Source organism: Neolamprologus multifasciatus, chromosome 19 (assembly GCF_963576455.1).
Source record: "Neolamprologus multifasciatus chromosome 19, fNeoMul1.2, whole genome shotgun sequence".
NCBI classification, from domain to species: domain Eukaryota; kingdom Metazoa; phylum Chordata; class Actinopteri; order Cichliformes; family Cichlidae; genus Neolamprologus; species Neolamprologus multifasciatus.
The window spans coordinates 20811275-20825814 of NC_140457.1; the positions used below are offsets into that span (position 1 = coordinate 20811275).

The following is a 14540-nucleotide window of genomic DNA, read 5'->3' on the forward strand; positions in this document are numbered from 1 at the left end:
GAAAAGAATTGCATTGTGTAATATCTTCTTAGGTCACTGTTGTTGCTTTTGGTTTCTAAAATCTATTGTTTTGGACGTCAGTCAGGCATTATGAGCACCTGTATAATGTTGTGCTTGTCCCCCTTTTGCTGCCGAAACAGCCCTGACCTGTCGAGGCATGGACTGCACTAGACCCCTGAAGGTGTGCTGTGGTATCTGGCACCAAGATGTTAGCAGCAGATACTTTAAGTCCTGTAAGTTGCAAGGTGGGGTCTCCATTGATTGCGCTTCTTTTACCAGCCCATCACATGGATGCTCAATTGGATTGAGATTTGGGGAATTTGGAGGCCAAATCAACACCACAGACTCATTGTTGTGCACCCTGTGGCAGGGTGTATGATCCTGCTGAAAGAGGCCACAGCTATCAGGGTTTCCATGAAAGTGTGTACATGGTCTGCTTAGGTAGGTAGTACATGTTAAAGTAACATCTAGATCAAGGGTCTCGAACTCCAGGCCTCGAGGGCCAGTGTCCTGCAGGTTTTAGATGTGTCCTTGATCCAACACAGCTGATTTAAATGGCTAAATTACCTCCCCAGCATGTCTTGAAGTTCTCCAGAGGCCTGGTAATGAACTAATCATTTGAATCAGGTGTGTTGACCCAGGGTGATATCTAAAATCTGCAGGACACCGGCCCTCGAGGCCTGGAGTTCAAGACCCCTGATCTAGATGAACTTTGCCCAAAGCATTGGGGGTTTTGGCAGTCAGAAGGTGTCTGGGACTCTGCAGTCCCATGTGCAAAAAAATAGCAATTGTTCTGACATCTTTCTATCAGAGCCTGTATTACATTTTTGGCAATGTGAGCACCTTATGCCTTCATCGGTGAGCCTTGGCCACCCATGACACCACGGTTCCTTCCTCGGACCACCCTACAAAGAGCCGCAGTTTTGGAGATGCCGTCTAACCATCACAATTTAGTCCATGTTAAAGTCATTCAAATCCTCACACTTGCCCATTTTTCCTGCTTCTAGAACACTAACTTTGAGGGCAACATGTTCACTTACTCCCTAAAATGTCGGTGTTGTATTGTTTTGCTGATCCAAAGTAGGAGGGGAAAAGATCAGTTAATACTAACTAAAGACTGTGATTGAGATTAGGGACAGAATATCTGGATCGCATCCTTACTTCAAGGCCAGGGACATTCATTTCACTTAGGGCTGACAACACGAGCGCAGAGAGAATGATGACAGCGATTTCTGTTCAACTCAGAGATTTAACGTTTGTGTCTTCTTGACACTTTCTTGGCACAGTGCTTGTGTCACGGAAGGTAATGAGTCGATAATATTGGAACAAATTGACTGTTGAGTTGCAGCTGTTTAAACAAAGTACAGCGTCTTTACACCGTGAAGGTAAATTAGTTACGGTCGCCAGGAATTCAGACTTTGCATATAGCGCCAAATGACGCGTCATTCCCAGGAATAGATTTTGATGTTAATTTAACTTTCAAGACCTTTTCCTCATAACCTAGTTTTCTTTCATCCTTGAACTCACTCGCTGTCCCAGGCTGCCTGTGAGGAGTCTGGCTTATGCGTAGAAAAACAAAACTAGCATCCAAGTGGAAGTGTTTTTCCCACACACCTTCCAACAAAGCAGAGCGGTGCAGTACATTATTATGAAGTGCCACTGTTATGTGAGGTCATGTATTAATACAGCACTTTGTCTGGACTTGTCAGAAACTAAGCTTTAGACCCAGTAAAATTTGTTTGGAAGAAATGCAGGAATGATGTCAGCAGTTGGTCACTTTTTATAATATTCGGCACACGTGACCTGGAAACAGTTACACATCTACACATCCGCACCGTAGGCCTGCTTGTGGAACGAATCTGCAAATACATACATATTGTTGTGTCTGTTTAATTGATTTTGAAACTCTAAATTCACACAAGCATCACTGAAATCTTACATCTGTTGGTGGGCTTTTTGGGTTTTTTTGCAGAATGAGTCTCCGGACCTGACTGAGGAACAGTTACTTTGCCTGATGGATGGATGTGAGCTGGCAGAAAGTTGGAGCCAGGACCTCGAAATGAATGACTCAACATAAAGACCTGAAAAAAAGATTTGACTGCTACCAGATTAGGGATGGGTATTGATAAGATTTTCACGATTCCGATTCCATTTTCGATTCTGTTTAACGATTCGATTCTTTATCGATTCTTTTTTAAAAAGGAGAACACTAAGGTCTAATAGCTTAGAACTTTGTTTTATATCTTCTCTTTGAACAAGATAGAAATTTAGGAGTAACATGACCTTACAAACCCAACAGTGAGATCCACAGCCTACGGCTCTTCAATTGGGTGTCACAAGGTCCCCAGGAAAAAAATTGTAAATGTAAAATAATAAAATAAATATTCTTCTGTAGCAATAACAAAGTATAACATAAATGATTCTGTAGCAATTACACAAGAATATCCAGTAATGTCCCTGCCTACAATTAAACACATTCACTTACCGGAAATCGGGGGCATCTGCTGTGGCAATCGTTTGCAAAAATGGCAAACAATTCCAAGGAATTGAAACGGTGGGAACCGGTTCTTAACAAGAACTGGTTTTCGATACCCATCCCTATACCAGATGGGATCATTTCTGGGACTTATTAATGATTTAATGTGGTTAGACTTTGGCATTAGATCTCTGATGATTGAACAGTCTCTTCATTTATATACTTACAAAATTAAAGCTACCTGGGGGAAGTCGTGTGCCCCTGTTTGTGATATTAAGACATCCCTGGCCTGTGAGGATGAGGACGCTGGGCTTCTGGGGTGTCTTGAAATGACACTTCTAAGGTTTGGGCTTGTTGCAGCACAACACATGGATGCTTGATGGGATTAAGTGCAGGGAGTTTGAAGATCGGGTCAATGCCTTGGGCTCTTGGTCATATTCCTTGATGTGTTCTCGAGCATTGTTTTGCATTGTGGCAGGGTGCACTGTCCTGCTGGCGCAAGTTGGTGCCAGTTTCCACGAAAAGTGGGATACCTTTCATGGAAAATCCAGAGATTTTAAATGTTGTTTTGTAATGAAGTCTTCAATGATATACACATCTCCTGTCCATTGTTTTAATATTGCAGCTGATCAGTGTATAGCAGCATAAACTGATGGATATTTTATTTACAATGTGTTAAAAGTGGAAAAATTATAGTCATCAAATTTGGTTAATTTAGGATGGGAACTGTTTTGGGTTTTTTTTGTTTGGGTTTTTTTTAATCCTAATTGGTCTGCATGTTTTGAACATGTAGCTCGATTATAACACTGCTTCTATTTGTGTTTATATGTCTGCATGAGGAAACAGAGCAGCAGGGCCATGCTTTCTATTAACCAAAGTATCATAGATCAGAACAGAAAATTGCTGTCATTAAATCTAATAACCGGGTGCTGTAGCCGCAGAATGTTCTAATGCACACATAAACATCAGCTTATAGCAGCGTGTCTGTGGGGGTGAACTCTGAGCGCTGCCGTGCATTAAAGCTTTTTCCGACAAAATATAGAACGTCTGTGTTAGTAATGTGTGGTCAGACATCCAGCGTTGCTGCTAATGAGAAGAGAGGATGTGTGCTCTACAGCGGTGATAGTCGGCTGTAGCTCAGCTCCAAGCATTCCGCTCATTCCTGGCTCTGTAGGTGATCTCCTCCAGAGCGGATGGGTTAGCGAGATCCTCTGAAATGGGACCCTGTGTGACCTCTTTCGAGCTCAGTTGTCATTTACATAAGTGGTTCACCCTGACAAAAGATTGGCAGCTTTAAGAATTACGAGTTTTGGTTTGTTTGAGAGACCTCTGGAAGCCCTTGACGTTGTTCCTTATTTGCTCCGTGCATGCAAAATCTTAGGAGGTAATCCATACCCGGTTCAACCTCAGCCCAGAGGCCCTGCCTTTTTACTCCCCTTGCACTGGACACCTATAGGCCTGTTCATCTCACTCTTCACCTTACCCCCACATTCTGACCTTGTCTAAATGGCAGGAATTATCTCACATTCCTCTACACTGGAATCAGCCAGGTGAACCTCCAAGGACACTTTCCAAACACGGTGAACTCTGCGTCACTGTTTTCCCAAACCTAAAGGCTTTTCTAACTGATGGGACTAGATTAAAACTATCTATTTTAAACTTTTATTTGTCGTACATGTGCAATTCATGTCATTAATCACAGCATATGTAGCGTATTTGTCTCCTGTACACAAATGATGTGTGCGTAACTGAGACAGTATATTTTCAGAAGAGTAAGATAAACTGCTCATTTAGGGTAATGGAAAAACACTGAGCTCATTATGGCAAGAATGAGGTCAGTGCTAATGTAAAGAGACCTGCGGCACACTGAGAAAGTCTGGGTTTTCTGGCGGGACCCTCACTGGCGCACATTCCAGCTCTTTCTGACCCCAAGAAAGATTTAAATTAGCAGTCATATTTCGGTTTGCAGTTATATACTGCTGCGGTGTCTTACAGCACAGCAGCTAGCAAGCTATAGAGCTGGTCTGTGGATAGGAAGTCATCTTGACTTTTGACAGGTTATATTTAGATGTTTTTTATGAAAAGTATGGAATTTCATTGCAAGTTCTTACTGGCAAAAGTGGCACACAGCCATAACTTAACTCCATATTCCTTAAAGTTAGTACCTTTATTACTCTGGAGGGCAAAATTCCTTATGTCTACCTGTCCAGTGGTAGTGAAGCAATGCGATGTGTGGCCATATCTGTGTCGATGTGCTGCTTAAGTAGGTTATATTTCATGTTGAGTTTTGCTGCTGTTGACTCCCAAGGATACTCCCTTTCTCAGAGGATTCACTAGACCCAACTAATGGATTCCAGTTGTTTGACACAGCATGACTTGGCTCTCTTTGCTTTTCTAAGAAGACCTTAGTTGAATTAGATATGAAGTTCAAAAGTCACAGCGACAGACACTTGGGTTATCAAGTATTTAACTGGTTGTTTGCCCAAAAAGACACCAAGAACCTTTGGAACTTTTTTCTAGAGAGTTTAATGTTCACTTTACATTGTAAAATAACAAGTAGGAGTAAAAAAACAGCACTTTGGGTAAAAACTATGGTACAAATGTTTATAGAAAAGCTTCACTAATATTAAAAAAAAGACATACAAAAACCAAAATGACAAAGACATCCTCGTGTCAGTGTGCAAATAAGTTTATACAGACAGAAACGCTTCCATATGAGGCTACGCTTCTAGATAAATTATTTAAATAGCATACATCTACACAAAATGAAATACCCTCAACATAAAACAAACAGAATAATTTATCAAGACGCCACAAATACATATCGCAAAACACAGTCAAGGCAACATTTCTTTAATCCTTTACGTTCCCGTTTGGGCTTCTTTTGCTACAAAAATATCTTATATACAGCATATAAATGATAGTAAAAGTCTTGCTTTAAAAAAAAAGAGAGAGGAAAAAATAGAAGCCAACCAATTTATACTCTGTTGATAAGACAAGGGATTCTCGTGTATTGCTGGTCTCAGCACAAAAAGAACTAATGAGGTAATATTTGTACATAAAGGGTTTCCTTTTTGTTTTCCATTGTCAGAAATTGTACACACAAGCTCAGGCACACCAGCCACGCACACTGCAGAAGTGGAATATTTAGAGATGGTGTTGTTGATGTTTTTTGTTTTGTGGTTTTGGTCCGAGGTTAATAACTCTTAATCTTTCGAGGATCCCGATTTCACGGGTTGCTGCTGACATTTAAAGGTGGAAAAATGAGCAACAATTAAAGCTATAAACAGTTACACTTACAATAATCTTAGGAAACAGACTGGCCCCTCACATATTAGTTATCCACGTTATATTTGCTCATAATTACTGTTCCAAAGCAGCGTGCCTGCCTTGGGGCCCTGTGCTGTCCTTAATATTGTGCTCTCCTTGTTTCTTCTAGTGCTCTTTTCCTGAGAAAACGAATATTTCGGGCCAGCCCTGCGCCTTGGATACACGCACGTGCCTTTAAAAAGGGGGCTGTCACAGGGAATTAAAATCCAATTTCGACTCGGTTATCTCAATAATTGCGCTCATCAGGTGGAACAAATGCACAAACACACATAGCATTCACTCTCTTTGATAGTAACAGTCAGTCCATACTGTCCATTGTCCCTCAAGAGTTCCTTCAAAGGGTAATCTCACCCTCCAAACTTAACAAAGTTCTCCTACTGTTTTCTTCATACTGAAACAAGTATATCTGAGTCCACAGCAGATGCATATTAATACACAAAAATATCTTTTCTTAAAAAAACAAAAACGAACAGAAACGCTCTTCCCTTTGGTCCCTCATCCACAGAGGAATACCGACAACAGTTCAGGTGTGCAAAGCAATAAAATGTGGCCCTCTTTCAACGCAGATCAGAGCAAACAGAGTGAGAGAGAGCCAATCGTCTTCTGAGCAGAGCCGTGCTCAAAATTTGAGTTTGGTGCTGTGGTGCAGAATTTACTTTCATTTGGCTTAGACTCCTGAGGTCACCTCACCTCACGTTAGCTCGCTTGCTCTTCATACCTCCAACGCGTATTTCTCAAAGGAAAGGAGTTAAATAAGTCGATCCAGGTCTCGTTTCACACTGATACATTCTTCTAAAAGCCTCTGTGCTCCGATTATGTATCTGAAAGGAGTCGCAGATAGAAAGGATGTTAGGAATACAGTTTCAGGTGATGGTAAGTGGTTTCAAATGCATCTAACCTTCAAATGTGTGCTTACCTCTGCATTCGTATTTGAGGTCTGAGAAGTAAACCATCTCCTGAGAGAAGACATACAAGCCTAGTCGCCCACCGGCGTAGGTTTTGTCGTAGATGTTTCCGGAGTCAGCCATGATTCTCTTGCCTTCATACATGACCACTCTACAAAATAAAATACAGTCAGTGGAGCAGTGGAGACGTTTTAAACTATGCAACTGAATGAAAGAGCCTTTTTTTTTCTTCTTCTGGGGTTTTGGTCTCACCTGATAAGTCCAGTCTTGGGTCTGTGGGTCAGATGCCATCTGTAGGCAGTGAAGTCTTTCCAGCCAATATTCTTGCGGTCGTGCCACAAAGTGCGCACCTAAAAGTTACAATTAGCAAAAGTTACAATAAGAAAAGTCTCAAACGTTTTCCTCAATTACGCCTCAAACTCTGAGTCAGTTCAGCTGTGCTCACCTGTCCTGGGGTGTCTCCGGTGTGCCACAGGGCGTTCCTCAGGTGCTCACCGGGCCCTGTGGTGGAGTTGACCACTTTGATTGACAAGCCGGAGTAGCCCTGAGCTCTTGTGGGTGTGTTGGACCAGTACGTCTGGGTGATCTGTTTCCACATCACTGTGTAGAAGCGCGAGCTGGATTGGTAGCCAAACACGAAACCAGCGTAGTCATCGTCTCTGTCCGTGTTGATGAAGAACGTTCCACTGAAGTCCACTGCGCTGAACTCATCATAACCTGAATTTAAAAAAAAGATGGGTTAGTATCAATTTGCTACCAGTTTGTGTCCATTGCAGAAAAAACGTCTGTCCGTATATTACATACCGACAGCAATGCCAGGGTCGCAGTTGACAGTCTGGACCAGCTCCTTGCCCTGATGCCGGACAACCCAGTTGGGGTCGATCTGGGAGGTACCCTTGGGGTCCAGAGGAACCATCTGGAATCTGCGGAAGTCGGTTTCACTGATGGCAAAGTTTTCCGGGCATACATCATAGATGTCCAAAACATTATCTTGATCAAAATCATCTTTGCACACATCACCACGTCCATCACCTGAGAGGAAAGTAAATACATTGGAAATTTAAAAAAAAAAAGCTCTACAACAAAGATTTAGAAAATGAAGGCACCAGCGTTTTACAGGACTGTTAACCGAGAGATGGACTTACCATCAGAGTCCAGCTGATCAGGGTTAAAGGCCAGCCTGCAGTTGTCTTTGTCATCTGGAATGCCATCATTGTCATCATCGTGGTCGCAGGCGTCACCCTTGCCATCCTTGTCGTGGTCTGCCTGGTTCGCATTCGGAATGTAGGGGCAGTTATCCAAGTTGTTCTGGTGACCGTCCTCGTCAATGTCCTGGTTGCTGTCGCACTTGTCTCCCACGCGATCCGAGTCAGAGTCGATCTGCAAAAGAGCAAAATTCCTTTTTGATGAGACCCTCGCACTCGCTTCACATAATTCCCTCCTCTGTTTTTCATCGGCCTCAGTATGAGAGGTGCTGCCCTGGTTGCGATTTGAAAAAGCAGACCCTTGTTTTCAGGTATGCAAGCAATGTCCCTCCAGACAAAGGAAGAGAAAAGAGAAGAGGGAGCACTGTGCTCGTTTTCTTTAGAGCTGTCACATTCCTCTCTTGATTAAAGCAGATGTGATTTAACCTTGTAAGTCCCCACAGCAGTGAAGTAGAAGTGAAAGATGATGTTACCTGATCAGGATTGTGCTCCAGAGGGCAGTTATCGCAGTGATCTCCAACGCCGTCCCTGTCGGTATCTCTCTGGTCCACGTTGTAGACATACGGGCAGTTGTCATTCTCATTCAGGATGTCTGTTGAGCCAATTTTGATTTAATTTTTAGCCTTCACAAACTGGACAAATGGTTTTTTTTTTGTTTCAAGATTAAAGCAAGAATATGGAGAAATAACTTACCATCACCGTCAATGTCAACAGCGCAGGCATCACCCTCTCCGTTGTTGTCAGTGTCTGTTTGGTCAGTGTTGGCTACATATACACAGTTGTCACAGTTATCACCAATTTCATCCCTGTCTGCATCATCCTGGGAGGGGTTGTACACTCTTGGGCAGTTGTCCTAAATTAATGGAGAGATCACAGTTTAATTACTAAAATGGATCCCGACTCAGAGAAGTCATATTTATAGGAATAAAACTTTGCTCTTCCAGACTTCTTTTTTTTCTTGCTTAAGCTGGAATGTGATATTGCACTGGTGATTTTTTTTTTTTACCACTGCATATTTCTTGCCCAACTTTCCGAATCCACACTAAGAATTACGGGCAACAAGCCACGTTGTCCTCAATTCTGGTTTTTTTTTTTGCAGAAATTATATTACGCTACTCCTCTGCTTACTTACTTTCCACTTTGAGTCTATGGTGAAAGCACATAAACACGAAAACTTTGCATTTCTACCGCCCAGAGGAAGGATGGCTACAGCTGATTACTATGTCTGGTCTCCGAGGAAAGCGTGGCTAAAAAAGAAACTGCCGCGATTACTCACCCTATCATCGGGGATCCGATCATTGTCATCATCGTGGTCACATTCATCACCCAGGCCGTCTTTGTCATAATCTTCTTGGCCGGAGTTGGGAAGGTTGGGGCAGTTATCCTGTAAAGAGACAAAAGGAGAGGTTCAGGAGGCAATCATCGCAATAATAGAGCGCACATGGATAATAACGGCCTTTGTGTATTTTTGTCCATGTGGGGTCTGGCGTACCTTCTTGCAGTGATAAGTGGCATTTTCCACACACGGCAGGTCAGTGTTGGGCCATCCATCCAGGTCGCTGTCCTCTCCGCAAATGTGTCCATTCCCGGCATATCCTGGCTTGCACTCACAGCGGAACATAGACTCGGAGAAGACACCCAAGTAGATGCAGTTTGCATTTTTATGGCAGTTGTGGCTTCCGTCCTTGCAAGGGTTGCGAGGAGCGCAAACCTAAGGAAAATTACAGATGATTAAAAAACATGCAAGCTGCTAGTGAACCAGGCAACAACAACAACAGAAACAAAACAGATTTAAGTAATAATCCAAACCTGTTTTTTAGCAGTTGCCTCTGCCACACCTCTTCCAAACGGCTGAGGGCCAGAGAAACGCGGGGGACAGGGAAGACAGTTGTAACCCGGCTCCGTGTTTTCGCAACGGTGGACTCCGTTATGAATATGGCAAGCGTCGGGGACCTCTTTGCATTCGTCAATGTCTTTGCAGGTGATGCCGTTCCCTGTGTAGCCGGGTGGACACCTGCCACACTTGAATGAGCCGTCTCGGAAGCTGGTGCACTTTGTGCCTGGGAAGCAGGGGCTGGAGAGACAGCCATCTGCAAAGACAAAGATTCCCTAACTTAAGAATGAGGCTATAAATTGTGCTGCAAGTTTACGTTGGGCTAATAGGCTCAGATGCTCACCAATAGGACACTCCTGTTTGTTGCAAATTTGAGATTCAGAAGCATCGCCGATACAGTCCTTTCCGCCATATTTGGGGGCAGGGTCAGAACAGAGACGTTTACGGGTCTGAACCCCTCCTCCGCAGGTAACAGAGCAGATGTCCCAAGGTGACCAAGGTCCCCAGCCTCCATTGACTAAGGCGTACAAAAGAAATTAGATTTTTTGTGCCCTGTATAATTATGCACTTTAGAATTCAATGGTGGCATTTGACTTACTAGGACAGGGCGACTTCCTGCAGACTTTGGTGTGACGTCCCTCTCCCTCGCAGTCCTTGCCGCCCATCTGGGGCGTGGGGGAGTTGCAGAGGCGAATTTGAGTCATGACCCCCTCACCGCAGGTCACAGAGCAGGAAGACCAGGGTGACCAGTGGCTCCAGGCTCCATCCTGCTTGACTGTGAATGGACGTGTACGCCATTAATTCATCATGTTCTGGGAAAACGAACTGTAACAACGTCAGCGTTAAGAATGTTTGGCGACTTACAGCGTTTGTCACATTCTTGTGGGTAGCAGTCACGGGTCTGCACAGAGGTGCCCTCACACTTGCTGTTGATGCGGTCGCAGGAGCGGCCGCGCTGCTGGACGCCACGGCCGCAAGTCACAGAACACTGGGTCCACTCAGACCAGGCGGACCAGCCGTCTTCTGCGTAGTCGCTTGCTGTAAAGGGAGAGGATGCATAAATGATTGGGCACGGGGGGGTTGTTTCTTTGCTGGAAAGTCATCGAGGAAGAAAATCTGATTAAAGTCAGAAAAAATTAAAAACCTACGTGTTCCACAGCGAGGGCAGCACTCTCCGTCGGGCACGGTGGCATTAGCGCATGGGATCAGAGGACAGGTGATTTTGCGACACACGGTAGCAGATTTCTGGACAAAGGAAAACATTAATTAGTACAAGTATAATGAGTTAGCAGGAAGGGGAGAAAAAAAACGAGGCTTTGCTGGTGCTATTCCAAGCCTAATTGATATATTTCACGATGGAGTGAACTTATCAGTGACATGACACTACTACTGTGTTGCTACAAGACATAATCCTCACTGAACACCCAACTCATTACACAACACGAGCAGAAAAAGCCTCATGCTGCTCTCTTGATGCTTTCAGACAAAGTGTTGATAGCCTTCAGGCAGGAGCACGGTGATTATAAAGGCAGGTGATAATGTAAACCGGATTATGACTTTACTGCAGCAGGGACAGAGGAAGCTCGGCTATGGCTTTCCCCCGACCAATCCTGCATTCCAGCAGGTGTGATGATGCCTACCTGGCAAGTGCACTCGGTGCAGCTATCGACGGTCCATTCATCTCTGTCCTGGTACTTGATGCCGTTGTGGATGCAAACTCCTTTGTGCAAATCCATATAAATTCTTGTGGATAAGCTTTCCTCAGTCTGGAGGGAAGGAGGTACAGAAAGGGGGTTAATTACTAAGGATGGAAAACTTTCACTTTGCCAAGGTTCCAGTACAAATGAATCACTGACCGATGCCGTGATTAAGACATCGCTTGAATTTAGCGAAGCAGTGCAAATGCCGCTGACAGCCAAACATATTTGTGTATTCACATGGGTCTCATTAAGGACTTGGCTGGGGACAAGCCATTACAGCGACAAGTGGTTACGCACTGGGAATGCATTAAGTGGAAGCAGAGAAGGAGAGGGAGCGGAGAGGGGAAAGAGGGAGTGAATTATGACAAAGAGAACATCCTAATCGCCTTTTGCACCTACCATTCTTTGGAGGTCCTTTGACAGCTGTCTAACAATCTTATTGAGTCCATTGAGCTCGTTAAACATGTTGGCAATGTCTTCACAGGAGAAGCCGCAGACGGACTGCAGATCTGGGTGTGGGAAGGAGGAGTTCATTGAATTATCTCCACTTTTAAATGTACAAAGATTTGATTTATTAGAGAAGACAGGTGTTACCTTTGGTTTTGTGACCAGTGTAATCGGTCCTAATGGCAGGGCTTGAGCCATTGACTGGGTTATCCAAGGTCATGACATCAGTTATAGCAGCTTCAGGAGAGAAGAGGGGAGAAGTCTAAGTCTAATCGTATGCACACTATACTGATGTTTTATTTATGCATTTTTAAGACTTACCTCCAGTTTGGCATCCTTTATTTCTCAGTATAGCATCCAGAGTTGTACCAAAGACAAAGCGCACATTCTGGAGTACTCCCTGAAATAAGAAATCATAAATATTTAAAGACACAATATAGTGCATTAAATGGTATTTTGGTTTATCATTACTGTTACTGGGTTCTTCCAAAATAAAGCACATCTTACGTAAAATTTGTCCTTTAGAGCTCCCTTTCCGATCCTGAGGCTTGCTGTGTCTGCCACCTCCTGGGAAAGCACTTTCTGGATTGGCACTTCCAACTCTGAGTGGTTGATCTCTTCACAGCCGACGAAAAGTTGCGCCTGGTCATCCTGAACGAACAGGGTGATGTTCTTCCATTGCCCGGTGGCCAAATCGACCTCATCGATAGATACGACCTGCTGCTGGTCAACGGTGGAGTACACCAAATCCAGCGTGTTCGCCTTCCCGTTGGAAATAATCTCGAAGATGGGCCCGGATCCGTCGGTTTTTTCAACAGTTAAAAGGCTGCCTCTGGTTTTTTTGAACTGCTTCAGGTTGACCAGGAGAAGGAAGCCTCGCTCTGTTTGGATGGAGTCGAGGAGGTCCCTGAAGGAGCTGTCGGGGACGGGGGGGATCAGGTTCGCGTTCAGGACCTTGTACGCTGGGCTGTATGGGTCTTGGCCTTTGACCGTACTCACGCCATGGTGTCTCTTATTTACCCGGGCCAAATCAAATAAGTCATACACACTGTTATCATCCCGACTCTCTGCGGTCAAAGAAAAGAAAAGCAGCATTTACTTTTTTTTTCTCCCCGTTGTGTCTCATAACAGGTCACAGAAAACAAAGAAAACCACAAAAGAAACAGGCTATTAACGTTACGTGTAAAAACAACAACCAAAAAACACGTAAATGCATCAATTTTATCTTTAACGAATTAGCTGAAAACCACCTTCAATTTCCCTGCAGTTTTAATGTGAAACAAAAGGTTTAAAAACTCAACAACAGGCAGTTTTTTCCATTCTCACCTGCCAGTCGTGCGCCCTCACAACTCCAAAGCATCAAGAGCAAACAGATGCCACACAGCATCATCTCGAAACCTCAAGTGAACCCTATCGCAACCAAAGAATAACAAACAGTTACTGAACACATCCGGACAAGATCCTGTGCATTACTAAAATATCAAATAATCGTCTAAAATTGATTTACAAACCTTAAAAAAGAAAAAATACCACTGGAAGCTGGATAAAGAGGAAGAAAAAAAAAGTCCTTGCAATTCCTATTATTTATCCTGTTCTCCTCGTTCAGCTCTAACAGAAGCTCAGTAGATAGTAAAATCTCTTTGAGCTCCCGTTTATTCTGGTGCTTCCACTTATTCTATTGGCCTATCCAGTGGGTATAAGCGCTATTTAACCAGTTTAAGCACATTCCTGAATCCACTCTGGACCAATCGGAAGAGAGAGGGACGGACTTATTTTGTTACCTCACAGCCAGTCAGAGGAATATCCGACACACACGCACACACACACACGGGGGAGGGAAAAATGCATTCCTGAGTAGAATTTCCATCATCGGACAAGTATTTCATCTACGCGCTCAAGCCAAGACTTGGCCGTTTCCGGTCAAATAAAAGTAATTATTCGTCAAATAGTCTTAATTTCATTTAAATACCATTTAAATGGGAAACGTATATATTAATATGACGGAATAGGATTTAAAGGGCAATAATCTTTCTAGACTGGTAATACAAAACCAGCTATGAAAGGATTTAAAAGCCATATAAAACATTAAATTATATTCCATACCCTGCACTCACCTATTAATGCGAGCCTATACTTATTCCTCACGTGCAGGGCATCATTACTGGTAAAAAAAAAAAAAAAAAAAAAGTCTCCCTGCTTATTCTTTTGTTATTACTCTGGTGGCCACCAGGGGACTCATTGAGTAACGAGTCAAAATATAGAGAGAAAATATTCTGTCCTCGGCATCCTCAGCATTTACATTTTCCACTTTTTGTGTGTAGATCACAAATGTATTGTATATTTAGTAATAAACTCTTTCCAAAAGTAAAACCAAGCTTTTTCCTGGACACCCCTGTTAATATTTTGTTTTCCACACATCACTGGTACAAAGAAATTTAGACAAGATTCTTCCAGCGTATCTCTCACTCCCCCTGGAAGTGAGAGATACTTCCCCGCTGGAAGAATCTTGTCTAAATTTCTTTGTACCAGTGATGTGTGGAAAACAAAATATTAACAGGGGTGTCCAGGAAAAAGCTTGGTTTTACTTTTGGAAAGAGTTTATTACTAAATATACAATACATTTGTGATCTACACACAAAAAGT

The 14540-nt window shown here is 43.3% G+C and overlaps 2 protein-coding genes across 4 annotated transcripts in view; one reads left to right on the forward strand and one right to left on the reverse strand.

Moving 5' to 3' along the window:
- The window catches only part of fsip1 (fibrous sheath interacting protein 1), a 38925-nt gene extending 25616 nt beyond the window's left edge, over nt 1-13309 (forward strand). For all 3 annotated transcript variants that reach the window (XM_085143695.1, XM_085143693.1, XM_085143692.1), the window contains one exon: nt 1973-13309. In XM_085143695.1, the coding sequence (XP_084999821.1) occupies nt 1973-2077 (105 nt within the window). In that variant the 3' untranslated portion in view covers nt 2078-13309. The remainder of the gene's footprint in view (nt 1-1972) is intronic.
- On the reverse strand, nt 5571-13460 carry thbs1a (thrombospondin 1a). Its single transcript, XM_085143675.1, has 22 exons — nt 13409-13460; nt 13224-13307; nt 12405-12964; nt 12219-12297; nt 12045-12134; nt 11850-11959; nt 11391-11516; nt 10899-10995; nt 10615-10788; nt 10349-10525; nt 10094-10267; nt 9726-10006; nt 9409-9627; nt 9193-9300; nt 8610-8769; nt 8390-8508; nt 7857-8091; nt 7516-7743; nt 7157-7428; nt 6964-7061; nt 6723-6862; nt 5571-6627 (listed from the first exon to the last, which is right to left on the reverse strand). The coding sequence occupies exons 2-22, from the start codon at nt 13285-13287 to the stop codon at nt 6620-6622; spliced, it is 3519 nt and encodes a 1172-aa protein (XP_084999801.1). The 5' UTR covers nt 13288-13307; nt 13409-13460; the 3' UTR covers nt 5571-6619.
- Nucleotides 13461-14540: the final 1080 nt, after the last annotated feature.

What these genes read in the sequence shown, in the direction of transcription:
- thbs1a (XM_085143675.1), bottom strand. Translation starts at nt 13,287, where the DNA reads ATGATGCTGTGTGGCATCTGTTTGCTCTTGATGCTTTGGAGTTGTGAG. An exon ending in CTCTAAAGGACAAATTTTAC is followed by an intron (nt 12,298 to 12,404) that starts GTAAGATGTGCT and finishes TTCTTATTTCAG; the next exon opens with GGAGTACTCCAGAATGTGCG. An exon ending in CTGCCCTCGCTGTGGAACAC is followed by an intron (nt 10,789 to 10,898) that starts GTAGGTTTTTAA and finishes CTCCCTTTACAG; the next exon opens with CAAGCGACTACGCAGAAGAC.